Genomic DNA, 27,643 nt, shown 5'->3' with positions numbered 1-27,643 from the left:
ATTCTGGGAGTTGAAGTCCACCGGGCTCAATGTTGCCGAGGTTGGAGACCCCTGGACTAGAAGATCTCCAGGATCCTTCCAACCAACAGTGGGTTTCACATTAGGTTACTACTGGTTCACCCCGCGCGCGCATGTTCGCTTCATGAGCACGCTCGCCTGGTTCATGTGCGCGCCTGCCTTCCAAACATATGCTTTGCTCATGCACGCACCTTCCGCGCATGCAGCGGGCCTCAAAAACGTGCCTAAATAGGATGGCATAGAATTGGGGCGCGTGGGCAGGCCCACCCACGATTTCCACTACCGGTTCAAGCAAACCGTTCCAAACCGGCTGAATACCACCTCTACTTCCAACCCTGTGATTCCATGAATACTAGTCTAGTAGCTGAATGATCCATGTAAGTTTTGACTTTCCATTACTTTCTTCCTTGATGATTTTTAACTTCCCACTCAAACCTTCAATCCTGGGATTTTTTTGAGATCTCTAGCAAGTACTAACAAGACCTGACCCCATTGAGCTTCTCAGCCTACACAAGGCCACTCAGATGTACCTGTTACCATTTTCCTATGTGTCTCCTATTTCTTTTTTTTTAAAGGACGACAGGCGCTTTTCAAAAAAGGGATTTGATACATAGACAAGAGAAGATATATATGTATATAATTGTCATCTCTTCCTAGTTGCTATGTGGGCTAGAAAAATCATTGTAAAGACAAAATGTTTGAGTGACCTTTCCTGACATTTCCCAAACAAAGAACAAGATTGTCAAAGGATGGAGCATTAGCGGTCCTTGTACCTCTTAATCTCTTCACTCCCACTTAACCAACAAGATTGAGGTAAATCCAGGAGAGAGAGAGCATTATGGCAAATCGTATCATTCTTGTTACGTACAAAACGTTGTGTATTTTTTTTCCTCACCCAGTAAAGAACTTTTCTCCAGACACCTGAGCTAAAACTGGTTTTTAGCTGATTTGATTTGCACCCCGTAGACTGAGCGCAGAGTTTATGAGACATGAGTTAAGTCTGTTTTGCTCCATTTTAGGATTTTTATTGCCATGTTTGTTAAGTGAATCACTGTGGCTGCTAATGTCAGCGTTCCAGAAAACCCCCCTCCTGCAGAAAAGACTCTTAAGCAAACATCTTTCAAAGTTCTTTTACTAGCATAGGTAAACTGGCACAGCTGGATAAACTCCGAATCTGGAGATCCGGGTTTTTCCTCAGTAATACAAACTCCAAAACCACCACCCCCTTGACCCGTCTGCCAGTCACATGCTCCAATCGCCAACCATCCCATCTCGAGAAATCACACCGACCACTCCTTCTCCAGATGACCTGGACTGGCAGGAAGAATGTTATTATGTCTAATGGCCCCTTGTACCAAATCCCCCCTCCTACTTTCCTACACATGAGAAAGTAGCAGCATGGAAGCCTTCGGCCAATATGGCATCCAAAGCTGACAGTTAAATTAGTAACACGGTTGTTAAATAACTCTGGTTTCCCTATTGACTTTGCTTGTCAGAAGGTCGCAAAAGGAGATCACATGACCCAGGGACACTGCAACCATCATTTTTTATTTATTTTATTTATTTATTAATCATACTTTTATACCGCAGCATCTCCCGTAGGACTCGGGGCGGTTCACAGGCATATTAAAACAATATAATAAATAAGCATTAAAAACCCAATTAAAACTAAATATTATCATAGCCAAATCACTAAAAACGGTAAAAACCCATTAAAAACCCTTAAAATTTAGTTAAAACATTTTATTCTTAGGCTAGTCCAGCGCGCTGAAATAATAAAGTCTTCAGTTCACGTCCGAAGGTCCGGAGGTCGGGGAGTTGTCGTAGTCCCGGAGGAAGCTCGTTCCATAGGGCTGGTGCCGCCACAGAGAAGGCCCTCCCCCTGCGGGTCACCAACCTACATTGTTTGGTCGAAGGCACCCTGAGGAGGCCCACTCTGTGGGAGCGCACAGGTCGTTGGGAGGCAATCGGTGGCAGAAGGCGGTCTCGAAGGTATACCGGTCCTAAGCCATGGAGCGCTTTAAAGATGGTAACCAAAACCTTGAATTGCACCCGAAAGGCTACTGGTAGCCAGTGTAGACCGCGCAGGATGGGTGTTATATGGGAGCAACGCGGTGCTCCCTCTATCACCCGCGCGGCCGCATTCTGGACTAACTGGAGCCTCCGGGTGCTCTTCAAGGGGAGCCCCATGTAGAGAGCATTGCAATAGTCCAGGCGGGAAGATATGAGTCAAGCATCCAGATTGTTGCTAAATTAGTATCCCGGCGGTTAAGTGAATTTGGCTTCCCCATTGACTTTTCTTGTCAGAAGATCGCAAAATATAATCACATGACCCTGGGGCACTGCAACCAGAATTAGAATTAATTAGAATTATATCAGAGTTTGTTGCAGAAATCAAATCCAGAAACACACACAGGTAGACTGAGGCAGCAGGATTCATTAACTTCTCTTTATATACACAGTAATACATGAAGTAAATTTTACAACACCAATAGTTGATTCTTTCAACAGGCAAAAACAAGGCAGGAGAGAACAGTTAGTTTCATTTCAGCAGAGCAGACAAGGTCACACTGGTTTCAGTTTCTCTGCACAAACTCAGAAGCTGCAGACCAAGACTCCAGTCTGTCTCAGCTCCCAATTGTCTGACTTCGTTGCTATGCCTATTCATTGGCTGACCTTGTTACCATGCCTCTATGCCAGTTCATAAATATTCTCTGACAAATTAGAATTAGAACTAGAATTAGAATTCTCTTTTTGGCCAAGTGTGATTAGACACACAAGGAATTTGTCTCCGGTGCATAAACTCTCAGCATACATACAACAGTAGTGATAGATCATTATCATAGTCATTGTAAAAATACATTCATCATAAAACATTAGATACAACACTTAGTGATAGTCATGGGTACTAAACAAGCAATCAATATAAATCATACTAGGATATTAAGTAAACAATATAAATTGTAAGATACAAGCAACTAAGTTATAGTCATAAGAAGATAAGGAATTAGGTAATAGGGAAGATGAGAATAATGATGGCAATACTGCCTTTCTAGATAGTTTGACAGTGTTGTGAGAATTAGTTATTTAACAAAGTGATGGCATGGGGTGAAAACTGTCCTGATGTCTAGTTGTTCCGATGTGCAGTGCCATGTAGCGTCATTTCATCATAAATATGAACCAGTTCTCAAGTATCTGAATGTAAATCACATAACCATAGGGATACTGCAATGGTCATAAGTGAGAAAAACGGTCATAAGACACTATTTTCAGTGCCTCTGTAACTTTGAACGGTCACTAAACAAACTGTTGTAAGTTGAAGATTAACTGTATTCTGCCTCTGGTCATTGCAACCAGGAGTAAGTGCAGCTTTGTTGCCAAGTGCCAGAAGTTGGATTAGGGGAAAACAATGTGGGGGATGACTATCGTAACTTACAGTCTGGGTCCTAAGTAACTCTAAGGCAGGTGTTGTGCCTCGTCCGCTTTCCCCGCAGCCGGGCCCATCTTATCTGCTTCCGAACGCTGAGGAATGTCCTAGCATGACTCCCGGCCCCAGCCCTGGCTCCATGCCCAGACAGGCCGAGGAGGAAGAAGTGCCTCCAGCCCCCAGCTCTGGCTCCATGCCCAGGCAAACGGAGCAACTAGACCCCTCCCCCTTCCCCACAGCATGTGAGCCTGAGGAAGGTCAATTACCAACAGCTGCAGACTGGAGTGACCCTCGCTTCAGGAGAATTGATAGGCGGCGGCAACAGAAGGAAGGGAGGCCTGGATAAGTGCTGAGTCATGGAGCCACACCCCATGGCCTATATAAAGGATCTGCTTTCTGGCAGTCTCTGAGTCAGGCAAAGTCTACCTTATCATGCTGAAGTCACTTACTGGTCTCCTGCCTGCCTTGAGAACTTTGCTGGGACTTTGGCAGAGCTGCAGAGGCACACCTGATTCGGATTTCCCTGACCTGGCCATCAGCGGAGGAGTGGGACATGACAGCAGGGGTGTCAAACTCAAGATCCGCGAACTGGATCCGGCCTGTGGGCCACTTAAATCTAGTCCACGGGGCCATCCCGGAAATATCAAAGGAGTGGCCCATGGTGCCTCTGGTGGCCAATGGGGGGCTGATGTGTGGCCCCTGCGTGGCCTGGTTTTGGCCTCCGTGGCCTCCAGAAGCACTCTGCCAGCCAAAAACAGGCCATGAGGAGGCCCACGAGACCTCCAAATGGCCCATTTTTGGCTTGAACTTGTGTCAAACACACACCATGACCACGATCCCCCCGCCCCGCACCTCCTGGCTCTCCGATGTCAAACACAACCCTGATGTGGCCCTCAATGAAATCGAGTTTGACAGTCCTGCTCTAAGGTATGGCCGTGGTAACTTTGAATAGTAACATAAGTTGACGACAATTTGTAATCTTTTCTGAAACTTCTCCTTCCCCTCAACTTAGTGGTTTGTTTACTCCTTTCTTGCTCCCAAGGTCAGGTCTGCCTCTCTTCAATAGATGATTCCACATATGGATATTCTGCAGAAAATATAATGGAAAGTTTGTTCTCTACTCCTCAAAATCTTCCTTTCGCCTAACCCCAAATCTCCGTTCCAACGCCGTTTGGAGTTTCTGAACGGGACCATGTAACTGGGGAAGATATTTCAACTCTGAATGAAAAATAGATATCCGTTCTTTTTTATTTTAGGTGTTCTCTCTTGAGACAGGCCAAGGGCTTGGAAGTGAATAATGGAGCACCACGTCTGTCAAGGGCTTTGTGGATTTCTAACATTGCAATAATGGATTGTGTACATTGGCAAAGATTCAAGACAGTGATAAAAAGATCTAGTGTAATGTTTCTCTCAGGAGAAAGTGTCTTAAACAAACACCTCTCTTTCCAAATGTGATCCTTCTCAGGTTCTAAAAATGCTAATCTCCGCAGGAGAGATTCGGCCTTCCTTCCTTCCTTCTTCTTTCATTCCTTATCTTCTTTCCTTCCTTTCTCTTTCTCCCTCCTTCTCACTTCTGCCTTTCTCCCTCCCTTCCTTCCTTCCCTCCTTCCTCCTTCCTCCTTCTTTCCTTCCTTTCTCTTTCTCCCTCCTTCTCACTGCTGCCTTCCTTCCTTCCTTCCTTCCTTCCTTCCTTCCTTCCTTCCTTCCTTCCTTCCTTCCTCCTTTCTCCTTCCTTATCTTCTTTCCTTTCTTTCTTTTTCCCCCTCATTCTCACTTCTGCCTCCTTCCTTCCTTCCTTCCTTCCTCCTTTCTCCTTCCTTCCTTATCTTCTTTCCTTTCTTTTTTTCCCTCGTTCTCCTCCTTCCTTCCTTCCTTCCTTCCTTCCTTCCTTCCTTCCTTCCTTCCTTCCTTCCTTCCTGTCTCCCTCCCTCTCACTTCTGCTTTTCTCCCTTCCACCTTTCTCCTTGAAACATTTTGCTGCTTATCCGATTAGCTTCTTTAGTCTGACGTGAGACTGAAGAAGCTACTGGGATAAGTAAAGATACATTTCAGCCCAAGAAAAAAAGAAGTCCAGTTGCTTTGACTTAACTTCCAGACAGTTTCTCCTTGTTTCCTCCTGAAAACATCAGCATGGTAAAGAGAATTTTTTTCTCCTGAAATCCAAATAGAACTCATTTTCTGTCTCTGCAAGAGTTCTTGACCTTCCATTTCACATTTAAACGTCACAGTCTGGTGAGGAGGCCCATTCAAACAACTGATTTGAATTTTTAGCCCCAGGAAGACTGGAGGAAGAGGATAATTTTTTTGTTATAAGAAATTGGAGCCGCCTCATTACAGATTAGGGGATGCGGTGGCTCAGTGGCTAAGACACTGAGCTTGGCGATCGAAAGGTTGGCAGTTCAGCAGTTCGAATCCCTAGTGCCACGTAATGGGGTGAGCTCCCATTACTTGTTCCAGCTTCTGCCAACCTAGCAGTTTGAAAACACATAAAAATGCAAGTAGAAAAATAGGGGCCACCTTTGGTGGGAAGGTAACAGCGTTTTGTGCGCTTTTGGCGTTGAGTCATGCCGGCCACATGACCATGGAGACGTCTTCGGACAGCGCTGGCTCTTCGGCTTTGAAATGGAGATGAGCACCGCCCCCTAGAGTCGGGAATGACTAGCACGTGTGTGCGAGGGGAACCTTTACCTTTACATTATAGGTTGAACCCGAAGTTTTTGTTGCTAAGTAACAGTCGTTAAGGGAGTTTTACCACATTTTACAACCTTCTTGCCACAGTTGTTAAGTGAATCGCTGCCATTGTTATGATAGTAACACGGTTGTTAAGTGAATCTGGCTTCCCCCTTGGCTTTGCTTGTCAGAAGGTCGCAAAAGGGGATCACGTGACCCCCAGGACACGGCCACCGTCATAAATGTGAGTCAGTTGCCAAGCAGCCAAATTTTGTTCACGTGACCCCGGGACACTGCAATGACTGTATAAGTATATAAAAAAATGACCCTTACTCACTTTTTCAGTGCCGCTGTTTCTTTGAATGGTCACTAAATGAATAGTTCTCAATCCTGACCTACCTGTGCAGTTGTAAATTGTGACAATCATAAAGCGGGTAGTACATTCTGGCTTTCAGCAAAACAACAACAACACACCCCATAAATTGTGGTCATGTGACCACAGAACGCTGCAAACGATGTAATAAATGTGGTAGGTTGCTGAGCATCCGAAAGGTGATCACATGATCACAAGGAGTGGTGAGGTCAGCCATTGAAATTGGTATCTTTTGGGGAAGGATCCATCCATTGCCACTTTAAACAGTCACTAAGGGGCCAGTCATAAATCAAGGACTCCTTTTAATTTACAGATTTTTGGTTAAAGAACAGAAGGCTGCCTGCTACTTTTCCGGAGCAAATGACAGGGAAAGTAATTGCAATTTTTTAAAGGAGAATCCCCAGATGCTGAAGTGGTAATTATATTCCACTTCAATATCGTCATGAGATAGAAGTTGGGATTAAATAATTTTCACTTCGGCAGGGCTTCATTTTCTGTTTAAGAAGAGTCCTTGTACTTACGTGTTTTCTCTTCGACTGTTAAAAATGATGACTTATACAGGCGAGATGGGGCTTCCCCTCTTAATTATTCCATCCCTAATCTATCTCTCTACACAAGAAAGAGCTGAAAGCCAACGGCTACCCTTGGGGGATGTGTGACTTGCCCTAAAATCTAGATTAGGGCTAGAAAGAGACATTTCTCCTGTGTTTCTTCCTTGGGACCCTTGTCATGCAGTTTGAGATCATCTGATTAGATGGCTTCTAACAGGCGAGGTTATTGAGAGATGTGGGATTCGCTTAACAACCTGTGATTCAGTTAACAGTTGCAGTGATTCACTTAACAACTATGGCAAAAAGGATCACTGTATGGGGTGTGACTCACTTAACAACTGCCTTACTTTGCAACAAAAATTCTGATACCAATGATCCTAATGACCAGCTGGTGGGCGTGATCAGGGGGTATGACAGGCAGCACTCGGTCTCCTGTACTCCCTGGGAGCTACAACGGGCCATGGGGGTTGGATGCGCTGCCCCTGTGCCTCGTTTTGGGCCTAGTAGGCCTCCCTGCAGCCTCCTGGGAGTGAAAACTGGCCACCTGGTGTTGTGGGGGGGACGCTCCGAACCTCCCTGCGCTCTATTTTGGGGTTAGGAGGCATCCCTGAAGCCTCCTGGGAGCAAAAACAGGCTGTGGGGGGACTCCTGGAAGGAGTGGGGAGGGGAGGGGCCAGCCAACAATTTAATTATTTAACTTCCTTGACCGGGATGCCTTATGCACGGTCACTCATGCTCTTGTCACTTCCCGTTTGGATTATTGCAATGCTCTCTACATGGGGCTGCCCTTGAAGTGCACCCGGAGGCTGCAGCTAGTCCAGAACGCAGCTGCGCGGGTAATAGTGGGAGCAACTCGTTGCTCCCATGTAACACCACTCCTGCGCAGTTTGCACTGGCTTCCTGTGGTCTTTCGGGTGCGCTTTAAGATTTTGGTTACCACCTTTAAAGCGCTCCATGGCTTAGGGCCCGGGTACTTAAGGGACCGCCTGCTGTTACCCTATGCCTCCCACCGACCCGTACGCTCACACAGAGAGGGCCTTCTCAGGGTGCCGTCCGCCAAACAATGTCGGCTGGCGGCCCCCAGGGGTAGGGCCTTCTCTGTTGGAGCTCCTACGCTTTGGAACGAACTTCCCCCTGGTTTACGTCAAGTGCCTGATTTTTGGACTTTTCGCCGTGAGCTGAAAACGCACCTATTTATTCAAGCGGGACTGGCTTAGAAGTTTTATTAAATTTTAATTGGGGCTATTTATATTTTAGGGTTTTAAATTGTTTTAAATTTTGGCCATCTTGTAATATGTTTTGTTTTAGTCTTGTTTTAATGTGTATATTGTGGATTTTTATTTGGCTGTACACCGCCCTGAGTCCTTCGGGAGAAGGGCGGTATAAAAATCGAATAAAATAAATAAATAAATAAATAAATAAACTACCAGTTCGCCCAAACCAGCTGAATCCCACCACTGGATGTCATAATAGCAGCCTTCCAATATTATAAGAGAAGAGAAGGGTCAACCTATTCTCACTGAGAAGAGAAGGGTTACAGAGAAGAGAAGGGTCAACCTATTCTCCAAAGTACCCAAAGGCAGGACAAGAAGTAACAGATAGGAAACTCATCAAAGAGAGATCCAACCTAGAATTAAGGAGAAATTTCCTGACCGTGAGAACAATTAACCAATGGGATGACTTGCCTCCAGAAGCTGTGGCTGCTCCATGGCTGGAGATTTTTAAGAAGAGACTGGACAGCCATTTATCCAGAATGGTATCAAGCAGCAATCTCCAATCTTTTTGCTCCAGGGACTGGAAGTAGAGGCCACGGTGGAGGCAGCGGCGGGAGCGGGAGGAGGATAGTATTTGTTAGATCTGTGCATGCACAAATGAAGTTCTTGTGCTCGCCTGCTGCTTGCCTGGCCTGGTTTCCAACAGCCCGCCAACCACTACTGCTCTGTGGCCCAGGGGTTGAGGACCACTGGAATAGAGTCTCCTGCTTGAGTGGGGGTTTGGATTAGAAGACCTCCATAGTCTCCTCCAACTCTGATATTCTATATATTGGCACAATGTTGGCTGGAGGGACTGGGTTTTCCTTCCTTCCTTCCTTCCTTCCTTCCTTCCTTCCTTCCTTCCTTCCTTCCTTCCTTCCTTCCTTCCCTCCCTCCCTCCCTCCCTCCCTCCCTCCTTCCTTCCTTCTCTTTCTTTCTTTCTTTCTTTCTTTCTTTCTTTCTTTCTTTCTTTCTTTCCCTTCCTTCCCTCCCTCCCTCCCTCCCTCCCTCCCTCCTTCCTTCCTTTTCTTCTTTCTTTCTTCCTTCCTTTCTTCCTTCCTTCCTTCCTTCCTTCCTTCTCTTCCTTCTCTTTCTTCCTTCCTTCCTTCCTTCCTTCCTTCCTTCCTTCCTCCCTCCCTCTTTCTTTCTTTCTTTCTTTCTTTCTTTCTCTCTCTCTCACTCTCTCTCTCTCTCTCTCTCTAGCTTTAGCGATACTCACTGCAGCACTGATTTCCATCTCCTTTAAAGGAGGAGGATAAGATTTAATGGCCGATGTAATGATCCTGCAGCACTGCTTCAGGATGTCTGCAATGTAGGTTTGTTAACTGAAGGACTTCCGGAGGCGGGCGGGGGAGGGGGGGAGCCCAGAGACTGAGGCGGTTTTGTACCTGGATCAGCCTCTCTCTTTTTAAACTATTCGTATGTACTGTATCTTGGGGTCAGGACCAGATTTTTTTTTCCTTGCACTTCCCTCTCCTTTCTGATTTCAGACTGCAATTTTGAAGCGTGGGTTCCTTTCTTTTAATTTAAAAAAAAAAAGTACCTCCAAAGCCAGCAGAACAGTGTGGTTCCTAGAAAAAATATTGCTGCAAAAACCGGAATTGGCCCCTTTTGTTTCAGTGAAAAACAGCGTTTTTGCCTCTTTTTCTTTTTTTTAAAGCGCAGCATTCCATGTGGAAATTACCAGGACTCCTGTCACCATAAAAATGAATAAAACGGCGTGTGTTGGCCGCCTGTATTATATACTGTTTGTTTGTTTGTTTGTTTTCAGAGGAGGAGGCTTTGCATGGTTAAAGCAAAGGCTTTGGTTGTATAAGAGGGGACCGTGGTAAATAAAGATAATTAAAAACAAGCACAGCACTCTGCGCAATTACAAGAAAGAGAAACACGACTGTTAATTTCACCTCTGCATTTGTTTGCTTTCGTTTGTTTTTTCTTTCAGTTTGTTTTTTCTTTCAGTTTTTTTGTTCGCAGTCTGCAAGTTGCCCAGTCAGGGGATATCAATCAAGCTCTAGGATCAAAGGGAGGGGATGAACAAATGAATTTACTTCCCTCATCCTGTTTTCAGTGTGTTTTTTCTCCCCCTAAGTGAGCGAGAATAATTTTTCAAAATGGAGTCCCATGGAAATCATTACGGGAGCAAAAAAAAAAATATTATGCAGTTGTGTTGTTTAGATTTTGCTGAGGGGAATTCATAAAAGAAATATCGTTATCTGCATCTGCATTTATAAGTCAGGACTCTTAGCAAACTTCAGAACTTAACTCCTGAATATAATTAGATTTAAATTGTGTATATGAGTGCGTAGGTGAGGAGGAAAATCATGACAATCTGATCACTGCTATTTTTCTGGCTCCATTCTGTGTTTGATGACAACACTACAGGTTATCATCACCAGTGTGTCCCATCTCTGGAAGAACACCGCAATATGAGAATGAATTAAAGATGTTTCTGCTTTGAATTGTCACTTAGACCCCAAAAAGCTTCTAGAATTTCTAGTCATCTCCTGGGCTGTGTAAAAGAGTCCCTGGAGCTGCTTTAGCTGGAGTTTTTCTAGTACAGATTTTATGTTTTAGAAAAGAGGTCTCCAACCTTGGCAATTTTTAAGACTTGTGGATTTCAACTCGCAGAATTCCTCAGACAGCCTTGCTGGCTGAGGAATTCTGAGAGTTGAAATCCACAAGTCTTAAAGTTGCCAAGGTTGGAGACCTCTGTTCTAAAACATATAATCATGAGGCTTGAAGAGACCTGAAAGGTCGTCTAGCCCAACCCCCTGCTCAGGGCAGGAGTCTTATACCACCCTGGTCAAATGTTGTCTGGTCTATTTTTGAAAACCTCAAGCGATGGAGCATCCACAAGCCCAAATGGCAAGCTGTTCCATTCACTGTCAAAAAGAAATCTCTTTATTTCTAGTCTCTCTTTAACAAGCTTCCACCCATAATAACTTCTTCTCCTATCCTCTGGTGCAGTGGTTCCCAACCAGTGTGCCGCGGCACTAAGGGGTGCCGTGAGATCTTTTGAGGGTGCCGGGAACTTTTGAGCTACGGAGATTTTAAATATCTATTTCCTTATAAGGGTGCCGGGAACTTTTGAAAGGCTTTCCAAGGGTGCCTCAAACAAGAAAAGGTTGTGCCTCAAACAAGAAAAGGTTGGGAACCACTGCTCTGGTGCTTTGGAGAATAAGTCACTTCCCCTCTTCTCTGTGATAGCCCCTCAAGTGCTGAAAGACAGTCATGTCCTCCTCAAATCCTTCTCTTTGATGGTTCATCTCCCTTAATTGTTCATCGTGCAATTTAGCCTCCAGGCCCTTTTATCAACTTTGCTGCTCTTCTCTGCACACTTTCTAGATCAGGGGTGTCAAACTGGATTTCTTCGAGGGCCGGATCAGCATTGTAGTTCTCCTCTATGGGCCAACGGGGAGGGGGGACCAGGGAGGGAGACAGGACGGACACCTCCAGCAGCACTCTGCTGGCCAAAAACGGGCTGCGCGGAGGCCCTGCGAGGCCCCTGCATGGCCCGTTTTCTGTCTCCCTGGTTTGCAGCAGCACTCCGCTAGCCAAAAAATGGGCTTCTATGAGGCCGTGTAGGCCGAAAATGGGCTATGCAGGGGCCTCACAAGACCTCCATTTGGCCCATTTTTGGCCGGCAGAGTGCTGCATGAGGCCGTGGAGGCCAAAAACTGGCCGCGCTTTGACTGCATGCACCCTCCCACCCCCAATTTTGGCCAGCAAACACCTCACGGGCCAGTCCTTGATATTTCCAGGCCAGCCCCATGGGCCAGATTTAAGCACTCCTTGGGTCAGATCTGGCCCACGGGCCTTGAGTTGTTGACACTCCTTGTTGTGACCTAGACCCAAGTAGTTATTATCAGACACAATCAAACCTAAACAAACATATTTTATTAGAACAGCTGAGAATTACTTCATTCTCAGCTTACTCCAGATTAAGTCCAAAACAAAGTCCTTCAGAAAAAGTCCTTCGGCCTTATCACAAACCTTGGTCTTCTTTGGCACCCTGCCAAAGGCTTTTCTTGGCAAGAACCCCAGGAAGTTCAGAAACAGGGGACAAGAAACAATTGTAGCAATGTTGCTTTCCTACAAAGAACCCAAGAGCCGTTGCTGCTCTTTTAAGCCTTATGGGAGGGGCCAATCATCTCCTGGCCTTACTCCTGAGTCGTCCTTTTTGCTTTAGCTGCTCTTGCCTTCTGGTAGCTCTTCGCCTGCATGCACTAGGAACAGGCTCCTCCTGTTCCTCTGCCTCCTTGCTGTCTGCCTCTGGAGGCTCCCGAGTCCGCGCATCGCTCCCAGATTGCCCTGGCCCAATCTCTGCCTCTGACACAGAACCATCGTCCAGGCCTTCCCCTGACTCCAGGACTGACCCATTGTCCTCCCCAGCCTCCTCACTGTCCAACTCTGCTGCCAGCTCCGTAGGCTGCTGGTGGACCACAATACCCCTCTTCTAGATTGTCAGCAAGTACTTTTATCATGGTGACGAGATTGCCTTTCTTTCTTTTTTGTTTTTAATTTCTGCAGAGGAGTTCTGAAATACCAAACCAACCTAAAGGAGCACCCCCCTGGGTGTTACAGTCCCAATGGGACCATTGAAGAGGACATTCCATTTGAAAGGGGCTTCAAACCATCGCTCACAGAAAGTACCGTAGAGCATTTCCCAGGACCGCCGAAGGAGCTAGAGCCACTTCTGGAAAGCGACTTTGCTTGTGCAGAAGAGCCAAAATTCCAAGCCTGTTTCCCTGAGGTTTGTGTGAACATCTGTGTTGTATTGTGCTTCTGGCGATGATGCTTCTGCTACCAGTTGGCCCTTGTGGTATGAAAAGCTCCGAACATTCATAAATATTCCAAGTTGACAGGGAACAAGCTGTTAAAATGTTTGTAGCTAAACGTCTGGGACGGAAGAGAGAGCTGTCATGTAGGCTGAGTTCCAAATTTAGATAGGTGTATTTGTGGTGTTGAAGAGATCTGGTAAGAGATAGGAAAGCAATCCAGGCACAAGTCTAAAACTAAAAATACATATTCTTCAAGTGTACACATTTCAGGATGTATAAACAATATAAAAAGAAATAAACCATTAATAAACAACGATGGTTGCACTTATCTGACAGTCTTAGCATGGGGTAGCCAGTGGAGGGCATGAGCTGCTCATGTATAATGTATTGAAAACTGCAAATCCAAGTTTGCATTTAAGCATACATTTGACAAGGCGACACTCTCTGCTGAGCATTGAGCATTAACTAATAAGGCTGTTTCAAATTTGTCGCATAAATTAATTGTGTTTTTAGGTGCTCACTTAAAACCAACTTAAAACCTGGCTTGTATTTTGAATCTAGGAGCAACCTTAACAGGGTATTAGCACAATCCAAGGGTCAATTGGATTGAGATGGGCAACTGTAGAAATTGAATAAATAAAAGTTAAATCCAAGTTTAGTGGGCATCAGTTATTCCCTAAATTAGCCATTCTCAGTTTTGGCAACTTTAATTTTATGTCTGGACTTCAACTCCCAAAATTCCCCAGCCAGCAACTCTGATCTAAGCGATGGGATTTTTATTTACTTTCTAAAATATGTGAAGTGGATGAAATTGTGTTTCCTTTTAACTTTTCTAAAAAAATATTATACTTGCATTAGCAGAGGGCTGTTGAAAATAGTGTTGTTTCTCTGATACTTCTTGGAATGATGATATTTACATAGACACCTGGGTATTCCATAAAATGCTTGGAAAATATAGATAGTGTTCTGTTTCCCTCACCCAATACTCCCAACAAAGAGTCAGTCAAAGGCCTCCTCTTCTACTTTATTTACATAGATAAATGCCCTGGCCACGTCTACCCACGGGCCTGCCAAGTTTCTGGAGATAACGAGGAAATTATAGATAAGGCCAGAATTACTCACGAATATATTCTTCCCTCCATTGATACAGTTTGCCCACGCAAATTCATTGCTTTGTCCAAGACAAAAAACCAGGAAGTCCCGCCTCCTATTTATAGTCTCTGCAGATGTCCATCATTCCTTGGCTTTATTCCAACGCTGCTTCTGCTGCGCGCACCGGTCACGTCTGCGCAGTCTTGCATCACTCCAAAACTGTTCTTGGGACGTTGCCAAATCAGAAGAAGGGTCCAGAGAATCAGGCCTTGCCGGCCCCTCCTCCTCCCTTTGAGTGGGTGCCAGGGAGGGAAAGGGCCCAAGAGAAGCAGGGCTTGCCAGGTCTTCTCCCTCACTTTCTGAATCATCCGAGTCCAGGAGTCCGGGTCCAGGAACCTGGGTCACAACAGATAGTTCTCAACTTACAACAGTTCATTTACTGACGGTTTGAAGTTATAACATCACTGCAAAAAGAGTTATGACCGTTTTTTAAATACTTACAACCATTGCAGCACCTCCATGGTCATGTGATCAAAATTCAGACGCTTGGCAATTGACTCATATTTATGATGGTCGCAGTGTCCCAAGATCATATGGATCTCCTTCTCTGACAAGCAGAATCAATGAGAAAGTCAGATTCACTTAGCAGCTACAGTGATTCACTTAACAACTGTGGCAAGAAAGGTTGTAAAATTGGGCAAAACTCACTTAAGAAATGACTCGCTTAGCAAAAAAAAAAAAGTGGGTTCAATTGAGGTCGTAAATCGAGAACAACCTGTAAACCTCTCTATTCAAAGAATTTGGTGCTGGCATAAATATAAGTTTTTCTTAAATGAAAAAAGGTAGAGAAACTCATTTGCTTAATGCACTTTAAGGAATAATCTATCAAGAGAAGAAAATATTTGTAGCTCATAACTGAACTGCGTGAGGTCCTTGGAGCTCTCCGAGCTTGGTGCTAACACTGATGAAGTTACCTAGTTTGGTAATGAAACGTCTGCAAGAAAACCAGGACCCCACAGAAACAATCTATGTTCCATCCATTCCTAGCTTCTGTTCGTTGAGTTTTTCCTGTGGTATTTTTAAATGAAAAATCAATATCACAATTTGCTGGCTTGAAAGTCTATCCCCCAGAGAAGGAAATGAGTAGAAGATTTAACCCAGTCCGTTCATCCCTTGTCCTGCTGGTTTGGGTTGCACATACTTATTTATTTATTTATTTATTAATCATACTTTTATACCGCACCATCTCCCGTAGGACTCAGGGCGGTTCACAGGCATATTAAAAAAAACAATATAATAAATAAGCATTAAAAACCCAATTAAAACTAAATATTATCATAGCCAAATCACTAAAAATGGTAAAAACCCATTAAAAAACCCTTAAAATTTAGTTAAAACATTTTATTCTTAGGCTAGTCCAGCGTGCTGAAATAATAAAGTCTTCAGTTCAAGTCTGAAGGTCCGGAGGTCGAGGAGTTGTCGTAATCCCGGAGGAAGCTCGTTCCACACGGCTGGTGCTGCCACAGAGAAGGCCCTCCCCCTGGGGGTCGCCAACCTACATTGTTTGGTCGACGGCACCCTGAGGAGGCCCACTTTGTGGGAGCGCACGGGTCGTTGGGAGGTAATCGGTGGCAGAAGGCGATCTCGAAGGTATCCCGGTCCTAAGCCATGGAGCGCTTTAAAGATGGTAACCAAAAGTTGAAATTTGCCAACTAATTCTTGCTGGCAGACATTTCCCAGGAACAAAAAAAAAAATTGCTTTTATTTCCCATGTTTAGACTTGGCTTTGGATTTCTGGGCCGCTATGCTTATATTGTGTGGAAAGGCTGTACCGCTACATCTATAGCAGTTATAAACCTGTCACCCTCACTGCGGTGATCAACCATCCATGTGATGTCCTTGAAATACAGATGATGAAGGAAAGCTTTAAGGCGAGACCTGGACAGGTGAGCTAAGGATCAGCTGATATTCCAAATCAATTCAGGATTTACAACTTATGTTCATCTGCTCTCTTTACAGGCACCGTTTTAGATTTGTATCGGTAATTAAAAAAACAAAAACATTTTGGGATAAAATTAGGGAGAGTTGGATGTTATGCATTTTTTTGAAAAAGGATGAGGAAGCCGAGATCTGGTTCTATATGCTTGCAGTGTAGTGGTAAAATCCTCCGTGGATCGCCCCTGGTTCGCTGCCCGCTCATGCGCGGTGAGCGCCAATAGCACGCTGCGTGCTTTTTCAAGGATTTCCTGCTTTCTAGCAAATATAAACCTCACAGCACAGCTGATCATTGAAAATACCGGTTCGGATGAACCAGTAGCTTTTTTAAACTACCGGTTCGCCCGAATTGATAGGTTTTTTTTACCACCGGTTTGCCTGAACTGGTAGTTTTTATCACTACCAGTTCACCCGAAACGGAGTGAACCGGTAACATTTCACCCATTGCCGTAAATGAACTGCTCAGGCAGGATGTTTTATGCTTTGCAGCACTTCTTAGGTTGACCAGGAGCTCCACTAGTATTATGTAGATGCATGCTCAGTTCAAGAAGTGCTACAAGTGAGTTCCATGCTACAGAAAATGTGCAATATATATATATATATATATATATATATATATATATATATATATATATATATATATATATATATATATATATATATATATATATATATATATATATATATATATATATATATATATATATATATATATATGTATATATATATATATATATATATATATATATATATATATATATATATATATATATATATATATATATATATATATATATATATAGGTCTTGGTTGTTCGGGTTTTCTCCCGTGTAAAATTGGAAGTGTCTTGGCGACGTTTCGACGAAGTCTCATTCGTCATCTTCAGGCTTCAGAAAACCCGAACAACCAAAGACCTATATACAAACACCCGTGAAAACCTCAGAAAACAAATATATATATATATATATATATATATATATATTTATATATATATATATATAGGTCTTTGGTTATTCGGGTTTTCTCCCACAGAAATTGGAAGTGTCTTGGCGACGTTTCGACAAAGTCTCATTCGTCATCTTCAGGCTTCAGCTTCGTGCTTCTGGGAGCAATGTATATATATATATATATATATATATATATATATATATGTATATATATATATACCTATAAAGACCTACATATATATATATATATATATATATATATATACACACATATATATATATATACATATATATATATATAAATATATATATATTCTGAGGTTTTCGCGGGTGTTTGTATGTAGGTCTTTGGTTATTTGGGTTTTCTCCTGCGTAAAATTGGAAGTGTCTTGGCGACGTTTCGACAAAGTCTCATTCGTCATCTTCAGGCTTCAGCTTCAACCCCCAGCCAATCAGAGCATAAAAAAAACCCATCCAATCAGAGCACAGCCAAGCTCCCACCCAATCAGTTCAAACCCCCACTAGCAGTTAAAAAGGAAGAAACAGCTGCAATCACACATTGCTCCCAGAAGCACGAAGCTGAAGCCTGAAGATGACGAATGAGACTTTGTCAAAATGTCACCAAGACACTTCCAATTTTACACGAGAGAAAACCCGAATAACCAAAGACCTACATATATATATATATATATATATATATATATATATATATATATATATATATATATATATATATATATATATATATATATATATATATATATATATATATATATATATACATACTGTGAAAATGATAGTGCTGTTGGCTTCATGGTTTTTAAAAGCGAGCTGGATTTTTGAAGAGAAAGACAAAGTTGGACTTTTGTTCTTGCAAACATTTATCTTATTATGATTTTGCTTACAGCAAAAGAACTGGATAAGTCTGCTCCAACTCAATCCATAGTGGAATTCCTTATGTCTCTAGTCAGGGCTTGGAATAAAACTATACCACAATTAATTTAAACCAGTCAGCTACTAATCCAGTCATAGCTCCTTGAGCCACGGTGGCGGAGTGGTTAGAGTGCAGTACTGCAGGTTACTTCTGCTGCCTGCCGGCTGCCTGCAATTTGGCAGTTCATATCTCACCAGGCTCAAGGTTGACTCAGCTTTCCATCCTTCCGAGGTGGGTAAAATGAGGACCCAAATTATTGGGGGCAATAAACTGTTAAGAGAGGGCTGTAAAGCACTGTGAAGCGGTATATAAATCTAAGTGCTATTGCTATACATTACTGTTATAAGTAAACAAATTAAGGTGTGTCATTTTAGGAAATACACAGTTCTTAAGCGCCTCATGAATCTTAGGAGAGAATCTTCTGGTGTCATAGAACATACAGCAGGATTTTCAAGGTGTCCTAAAGAATTGAGGTGTCCTAAAGAATTGATCAGATCTCTAATAGCAAAACAGTCAGCTTCCCAGATATGGTGGCTTCAGTAGCAATTAAATAGCGCTTACACTTATATACCACCCCATAGTGCAGGGATGTCCAAACTTTGCCTCTTAAAGAGTGGTAGACTTCAACTCCCAGAATTCCCCAGCCAGCAACTTGCTCATATTTATAGCTCACACTGGCTGTGGAATTCTGGGAGTTGAAGTCCACCACTCTTCAAGGGGCCAAGTTTGAACACCCTTGCCATAGTGGTTTATAGCACTCTGGGTGTTAGCATATTGCTCCCAACAAACTGAGCCCTCATTTTACTGACTTTGGAAGGATGGAAGCCTGAGCAACCCTGGAACCCCATCAAGATCGAACTCCAGGCTGTGGGCAGAGTTTGCCTGCAATTATGCATTCTAACCACTGTGCCACCAGGGCTTCAAGCTGTTGAGAACCTTGTATATTCTAAACAAAAACTCGAACTTGGCTGGGTTGGTGATTGGAAGTCATTGCATTCATTTCAACAAAGATATAATCTTCAGCCAGCTGGTGCTCCTCTCAGCAACCTGGCAATGCTCGTCTTCTGCACCAGCTGGAGTTTCCAGTCCTAGCACAAATATAACTTCCACAGAGATGGTAGCACAGTAAGATCATACGCATTAACTTTCCACTGGGATCAGCAGCCCAGCATTAGGAATAACAACCGCCTATAGTGTTTGCTATCCTGTTCTTTATTTTTAATTTTATTTTTCATTTTCTTTGGCTGATATATTTCAGTATGTCGTTCTGCACTGTCCAAGCGTGTCCTCTCTGGAAAGCCATCCCTTCACTCTTACAATGGTAAGGAATTTATTTTTGTTGGTATTGTTAGCTAGTGTTTGGTTTGCTTGCTGGTTCTGAAGATGTAAATGAACAGTCTTTAAGATAGATAGATAGATAGATAGATAGATAGATAGATAGATAGATAGATAGATAGATAGATAGATAGATAGATAGATGGATGGATGGATGGATGGATGGATGGATGGATGGATGGATGGATGGATGGATGGATGGGAGATATGATACATATATGGATGATAGATAGATAGATAGAGATAGAGAGATAGATAGATAGATAGACAGACAGACAGACAGACAGACAGACAGATGCATGAATAGATGGATACATGGATGGAAAGATGCATGGATGGATAGATATATATATATGGATGATACATAGATAAAATAGATTAGATAGATATAGATTAGATAGATTAGATTAGATAGATAGATAGATAGATAGATAGATAGACAGACAGACAGACAGACAGACAGACAGACAGACAGACAGACGGATAGATGCATGGATGGATAGATATGATATATAAATGGATGATAGATAGATAAAATAGATTAGATAGAAATAGACAGCTAGATAACTAGATAGCTAGCTGGATGGATGATGGATGGATGGATGGATATGATATATATATGGATGATAGATAGGATAGATAGATAGATAGATAGATAGATAGATAGATAGATAGATAGATAGATGGATGGATGGATGGATGGATGGATGGATGGATGGATGGATGGATGGATGGATGGATGCATGGATGGATGCATGGATGGATGCATGGATGGATGGATAGATATGATACATATATGGAAGATAGATAGATAAAATAGATTAGATAGAGATAGATTAGATAGATAGATTAGATAGATAGATAGATAGATAGATAGATAGATAGATAGATAGATAGATAGATAGATAGATAGATATTATAGACAGACAGACAGATAGATATTATAGACAGACAGATAGACAGAGAGATAATGGAGATTGAAAATCTGTGTTCAAAGGGTTTCATAAAAACTCTTCAAGATGGGATGTTACTAAGTAACGTGGTCCCAGCCAGAAGTTTGACTGGCTTCCAAACAGAGTTGGACTAACTCACGGAAGTCATCAGGATCAGTGGCTGTTCACCTGGATGGCAATGTGACTTCCTCTGAAGGCCACCTGCAGGGAGATTTGGGCCACCAACCTTGTGTCAGTTCGTTGGCCACTGTGTGGACCAGGGGTCTCCAACCTTGGCAACTTGAAGACTTGTGGACTTCAACTCCCAGAATACCTCAGCCAGCTAAGCTGGCTGAGGAATTCTGGGAGTTGAAGTCCACAAGTCTTCAAGTTGCCAAGGTTGGAGACCCCTGGCGTGGACAATCTGGGGGATTACGGGTAGTCTTCGACGTAACAACCATTCTTTTAGTGACCAAAGTTACACCACTGGAATTAAAAAAAAAAAAAAGACTTATGACAGTTTTTCACATATTTTTTTTTTTACTTTTACAGCATCCCTGTGGTCACATGACCAAAACTCAGACAGGTTTGGCAACTGGCATGTATTTATGACGGTTGCAGGGTCTCAGGGAATATGATTCCTTTTTGCGACCTTCTGACCAGCAGAATCAGCGGGGAAACCCCATTCATTTAACAGCCGTGTTACTAACTTTAACAACTGCGGCGATTCACTTAACAGCTGTGGCCAAAAAAAAAAAAAGGGGGTCATAAAACGGGGCCTAACTCACTTAACAACTGTCTTGTTTAGCAAGATAAATTTTGGGCTTAACTGTGGCCATAAGTCAAGGATGTCCTGTGATCTTTTCACAAAGACACACACACACACACACACACACACACACACAGCCTTTAACTTGCTGCTTTCATATTCTCAAGGTAAGGTTCACATTTTTTAAGGAAACCTGATTTATGTGGCACTTTGAGGATCTGGGAGTGTCGTGTCCCACTCCTCCGCTGACGGCCGGGTCAGGGAAATCCGAATCAGGTGTGCCTCTGCAGCTCTGCCAAAGTCCTAGCAAAGTTCTCAAGGCAGGCAGGAGACCAGAAAGTGACTTCAGCAAGATATGTTTAGACTTTGCCTGACTCAGAGAATGCCAGAAAGCAGGTCCTTTATATAGGCCATGGGGTGTGGCTTCATGACTCAGCACTTATCCAGGCCTGCCCCTCCCTTCCTTCCGTTGCCTCCGCCTATCAAGTCTTCTGACGCGAGGGTCACTCCAGTCGGCAGCTGTTGGTAATTGACCTCCCTCAGGCTCACATGCTGTGGAGGAGGGGGAGGGGTCTAGTTGCTCCATTTGCCTGGGCATGGAGCCAGAGCTGGGGGCTGGAGATACTTCCTCCTCTTCAGCCTGTCTGGGCATGGAGCCAGGGCTGGGGCCGGGAGGCATACTAGAACATTCCTCCGTGTTCGGAAGCAGATAAGAAGACCCCGGCTGAGGTGAGATTGGACGAGACACAACAGGGAGATGCCGTTTGTGGGGCATGACAATCACTTTATACTTGAAGGAAGTGAATTACAGGGAGAAGCTTTTAAAATAGGCTGTTCAAAGTGGTTTCCAGGGACAATCTGAAGCGCTGTTTTTAACCTATTTTAAGTCCTATGGGGGGCCTTGGTGCAAAAGACCTTTAGGCCTGCTTCCTTCCCCTAGAATTGACCCATCTGATACAAGCTATATAGGGAAAATGGTTGAGAAGGTTTCCTCAACCATGAATAGCACGAGCGTTAGCAATCGTCCTTATGTCAGGTTTCCAAGTGATGAAACCTATTCAAAAAAAAAAGAAACGTGCACAGTCCATCTTCCAAAACGAATTTCCTTGATTTACATAGGCATCCAATTGGCAAATTGCAAATCTAGACAGCGTACTAAAAAGCAGAGACATCACCCTGCCAACAAAAGTGCGTCTAGTCAAGGCTATGGTTTTCCCAGTTGCAATGTCTGGCTGTGAAAGTTGGACCATAAGAAAGGCTGAGCACCAAAGAATTGAGGCCTTTGAACTCTGGTGCTGGAGAAGACTCCTGCGAGTCCCTTGGACTGCAAGGCAAACAAACAAGTCAGTCCTAGAGGAGATCAACCCTGATTGCTCTTTAGAAGGCCAGATCCTGAAGATGAAACTGAAATACTTTGGCCACCTAATGAGAAAGAAGGACTCACTGGAGAAGAGCCTAATGCTAGGAAAGATTGAGGGCAAAAGAAGAAGAGGACGACAGAGAACGAGGTGCTGGATGGAGTCACTGAAGCAGTAGGCATGAGTTTAAATGGACTCCAGAGGATGGTAGAGGACAGGAAGGCCTGGAGGAACGTTGTCCATGGGGTCGCGATGGGTCGGACACAACTTCACAACTAATAACAACAACAACCAATTGGCAAAGTCTGTTGTCATTCTGGATCTGATACAAACTGGAATTACACCGCATAAGATCGTAAGTTAGAAACATCCCTCAAAAGTCACATTCTCCAATAAACACTCAATCCACGTTTCCCGGTGTCTTCAAACTCCACCTTCCATTCTCACCAGAGCAGCCTCTGTTCCCACGGGAAAGAAAGTCAGCTAGCCAAAACAATCCTCACTATCTATTCGCTCCTTTCTCCCTCACCCCTTAAGAATGTGGTGAGCCCAAAACCCCCCCTTACATAGTAAAGAGAAAGAAAAGGAATAAATGAGTATAAATGAGAGCTAAATAAAATGGCTACACATAAGTCAAATTCGGGCTCAACACCTTAGACTTATATACCGCTTCCCAGTGCTTTACAGCCCTCTCTAAGCAGTTTACAGAATCGACATATTGTCCTCAACAATCTGAGTCCTCATTTTACCCACCTCAGAAGGATGGATGGCTTAAACTTGAACTGGTTTAGAACAATTGATTAATTTGTTCTGACAGGGAACTTCTTCTTAGTTCTAGGTTGCTTCTCTGCTTAATTAGTTTCCATCCATTGCTTCTTGTTCTGCCTTCAGGTGCTTTGAAGAATGGGTTGATACCGTCTTCTTTGTGGCAGCCCCTGAGGTATTGGAACCCTGCTATCATATCACCCCTTTATAATGCCTTGGTAAGGTCACACTTGGAATACTGCATCCAGTTTTGGTCGCCACAATGTCAAAAAGATATGGAGACTCAAGAAAAAGTGCAGAGAAGAGCAACAAAGATGATTAGGGGACTGGAGGCTAAAACATATAAAGAACGGTTGCTGGAACTGGGTATGTCTAGTTTGATGAAAAGAAGGATTAGGGGAGACATGATAGCAGTGTTCCAATATCTCAGGGGCTGCCGCAAAGAAGAAAGAGTGAAGCTATTCTCCAAAGCACCTGAGGGCAAGACAAGAAGCAATGGGGGGAAACTAATCAAGGAGAGAAGCAACCTAGAACTAAGGAGAAATTTCCTGACAGTTAGAACTTGCCTCCAGAAGTTGTAAATGCTCCAATACTGGAAATTTTTAAGAAGATGTTGGATAACGATTTGTCTGAAGTGGTGTAGGGTTTCCTGCCTAAGCAGGGGGTTGGACTAGAAGACCTTCAAGGTCCCTTCCAACTCTGTTATTCTGGTCAGGATCAAACTCCTGACAGTGAGCAGAGTTAACCTGCAATGCTGCATTCTAACCACTGCACCACCACGGTTCTGAAGTTTTTAGGAGGCCCGAGTGAAGTAAGAAATGGCTCACCAACCCAGCCTGCAAGGAATAGATTTTTGAAAAGGTCCAGCTTGACCCGCCTTTGCCAGGTTTCCTGGTCAAAGTGAAGTTGCAAATGCTTCCACTTGACTTTTTAAATTAGTTAACTCATGCAATACTATTGGGATTTTTATGTTTATTGGAATGCTGCTTTAAATTAATGGTAATGATTTTCACCGTTTATGAAAATCCATATCACAGATATTTTCCTTCTGTTAAGATTTCAGTGCTTTTAAAAATCAAATAGCTAATACATGCAAAGTGAATAATGCAAAATGAAATTGCCACTTGAGAGAGTGTAATGGTATGAGAGAATGACCTTGGGTACAGGAAGAAGAGCCATAGACTAGGCAATTGTCAGACAAGAGGCAGTTAAATAGAAGGGGAGGAAATAGAAGTGACAGATTTGATTTTGGGCTCCGAGATGACTGCAGATGGTAACTGCAGCCATGAAATTAAGGGACGTTTGCTCCTTAAGAGAAAAACTATGGCTGTTGTGACCCAGGCCGAAGTAGGTAGTAATAAACTTAGTCTGTGGAAAAACAAACTTTATTCGAACAGCTGGGAATTACTTCATTCCCAGCGTGGTTCAACTCAAACAAATGCCTTCCAACACAAATTCCTCAGTTATCTCACAAACCTTAGTCCAATTAGGCAAACTGCCAAAGGCCCTTCCTGGCAAACATCCAGAAGCCACAAAAACAAAGACATATACAAAGCAGAAGACGAAGCAGAAGATGCAGCTACAATGTTGTTTTCCAGCAAAGGCCAAATGCCCGTGCTGGTCTCCTTTAAGCTTTATGGGAGGGGCTAATCATCTCTTGGCCCTACTCCCGTTATTTCTCTGCTTGAGCTGCTCTTGCCTTCTGGCAGCTCTTTTCATCCGTGCATTAGGAACAGGCTCCTCCTGTTCCTCTGCCTCACTACTATCAGGCTCTAGAGGCTCTGGAATCTGTATCTCACTTCCCGATGGCCCTGGCCTCACCTCAGCCTCATTGCTGTCCAACTTTGTTGCCAGCTCTGGAGGCTGCTGACAGACCACAACACTGGCAAACCTAGACAGCATGTTAAAAAACAGAGACATTACTTTGCTGACAAAGATCTGTATAGTCAAAGCTATGGTTTTCCCAGTAGTAAAGTTTGGCTGTGAGAGCTGGACTGTAAGGAAGGTCCTTATGGTCTAACTCTCACTTCAAATCTGAGAATACACTGATGCCTTGAAGCTTGTCTACCTCAAGGATAAAACACCCAGACATAAACTGAGCAACGTGGTATATGCAGTACAATGAAGTGAGCCATGTGCAGATCTGTTCATTGGGGAAACAAAACAGCCAATTCCTAGACACATGGCACAAGATAGGAGAAGAAATACATCAGGACTAGATTCAGCAGTCCATCTGCATTTAAAAGAAACAGGCCACTCTTTTGAAGACATCAGAGTCCACCTTTTGGACATAGAGGACCACTGGTTTGAAAGAGGGGTTAAAGAGGCCATCTATGTCAAAATTGAAGAGCCCTCTTTCAACAGAGGGGGAGGGATACGACATCATCTATCTCCAATCTACAACACAGTCCTTTCAGCAGTTCCAAGAAGGCTCCACACCCATTTGCACCATTCAAGTGACTCTGATGACATAGATAAACCTCCAGGTGACCTTAATGACCCGCAAAAAGAATGTAAATGACCAGCTGTCTGCAAGGAGTATAAATCCCACCAGTCAGAGCTGAAGAAGCTTCTTGGATGAGAAGTGAAATGTCTTCGAATAAAAAAAAAACAGAAAGTCCAGTTGCCTCTTGAAAAAGCACCTTTGGGACAAACATGACCTGGATGACTGAGAATCTCCATAGATCATAAGGAAGGCTGAGCGCAGAGGAATTGATGCTTTTGAATTGTGGTATTGGAGAAGACTACTGAGAGTCCCTTGGACTTCAAGGATATCAGATCAGTCAATCCTAATGGAAATCAACCCTGACTGTCCTTTGGAAGGACAGATACTGAAACTGAAGCTCAAATACTTTTGGCCAACTAATGAGAAGAGAGGATTCCTTGGAAAACACCCCTGATGTAGGGAAAGATTGAAGGCAAAAGGAGAAGGGGACAGCAGAAGATGAAATGGTTAGATTGTTATTGATGCAATGAACATGAATTTGAGCAAACTTTGGGAAACAATAGAGGACAGGGGCGGGTGGGCACAGTGGTGGGATTCAGCCGGTTCGGGCAAACCAGTAGTTAAATTGCTGGCTGACCCCTCCTCTCCCCTCTGCTCCCCTTCCAGGAGTCCCCACGTGGCCCGTTTTCACTCCCAGGTAAGTGCAGGGAGGCCTACTAGGCCCAAAATGAGGTGCAGGGGTGGGTGGTGTGGCTCCCCTCCCACGGCCCATTTTCACCCCCAAGAGGCTGCAAGGAGGCCTCCTAGGCCCAAAACCGGGTGCGGGAGGGTGCGGTGCCTCCCTGCAGCTCATTTTCACTCCCAGGGGGGTTCAGGAAGCCGAGTGCTGCCTGTTACACACCCCTGGCCATGCCCATCATGGCCACGCCCACCCAGCCGGTCATTAGGGCAGAGAACTGATTGTTAAATTATTTGAATCCCATCTCTAGGCAGGCGGGCTATGGGATGCTATGATCCTTGGGGTCACAAGAGTCAGACATGACTTAGTGACTGAACAACAACAGGAGTTCATAGAAGGAATTGGGGGGGAGGGGAGGAAGCATCACAGAAAATTCTCTCCCCAGTTTCTTGGAATATAAAAGCAAGCAGGGAGAGAGGTACTTTCAGATGTGAAAGATTGTTAATCTAACCTTACAATAATGTTAAAGGTAGTATTTTTGGGTGTGTTTCTTATCTGGACTATCTCGCAAGGCTAAAGAGGAAATGGACCCTAAAAATCAGCAACTATTTTTTGGCAGGAGAATAATAACAGTAGATGTTATGTTTAAATGTTTAAATGGTAAAAAGGGACGTGGTGGCTCAGGGGTTAGGACGTTGAGCTTGTCGATCAAAAGGTTGAATCCCTAGTGCTGCCGCGTAATGGGGTGAGCTCCTGTTACTTGTCCCAGCTTCTGCCAACCTAGCAGTTTCAAAAGCACGTACAAATGCAAGTAGAAAAATAGGGACCACCTTTGGTGGGAAGGTAACAGCGTTCTATGCACCTTTGGCGTTGAGTCATGCCAGCCACATGACTATGGAGACGTCTTCGGACAGCGCTGGCTCTTCGGCTTTGAAACGGAAATGAGCACCGCCCCCTAGAGTCGGGAACAACTAGCACGTATGTGTGAGGGGAACCTTTACCTATCCCAAATGAAAGCAAAGGTAGTACCCAAAAGAACAGGCACCTTGGGTGCAATCCCAAAACATCTGGAGCACCATTTGAACACCATCGCCATTGGCAAAAGCCACTATCGGTCAATTGCAAGAGGCAGCTTTATTTGGAGCAGCTTAAATCCTGTGACAATGCCTTTAATGTTATTAAATAATTATTAATACTTAACAAGAAGAAGTAGTCCTTCAGAAGGGCCCAAGAGATGGATAAAAGTGCTCAGCATCTGGCTGATTGTGCAGCTAAACCATACTAAATGTCGTAACTTTGCCAAAATGGACAGGACCAA

The 27,643-nt window shown here is 43.7% G+C and overlaps 1 protein-coding gene across 1 annotated transcript in view; it reads left to right on the top strand.

Moving 5' to 3' along the window:
- Nucleotides 1-27,643, top strand: part of NOX4 (NADPH oxidase 4) — a 157,973-nt gene that overhangs the window by 38,712 nt on the left and 91,618 nt on the right. The window contains exons 9-11 of the mRNA XM_058186635.1: nucleotides 12,823-13,045; nucleotides 15,944-16,111; nucleotides 19,300-19,362. Coding sequence (XP_058042618.1) covers nucleotides 12,823-13,045; nucleotides 15,944-16,111; nucleotides 19,300-19,362 — 454 coding nt within the window. The remainder of the gene's footprint in view (nucleotides 1-12,822; nucleotides 13,046-15,943; nucleotides 16,112-19,299; nucleotides 19,363-27,643) is intronic.

The sequence above is a fragment of the Ahaetulla prasina genome, chromosome 5, assembly GCF_028640845.1.
Source record: "Ahaetulla prasina isolate Xishuangbanna chromosome 5, ASM2864084v1, whole genome shotgun sequence".
Classification (NCBI taxonomy): Eukaryota; Metazoa; Chordata; class Lepidosauria; order Squamata; family Colubridae; genus Ahaetulla; species Ahaetulla prasina.
This window is presented reverse-complemented; position numbering and strand designations above follow the sequence as displayed.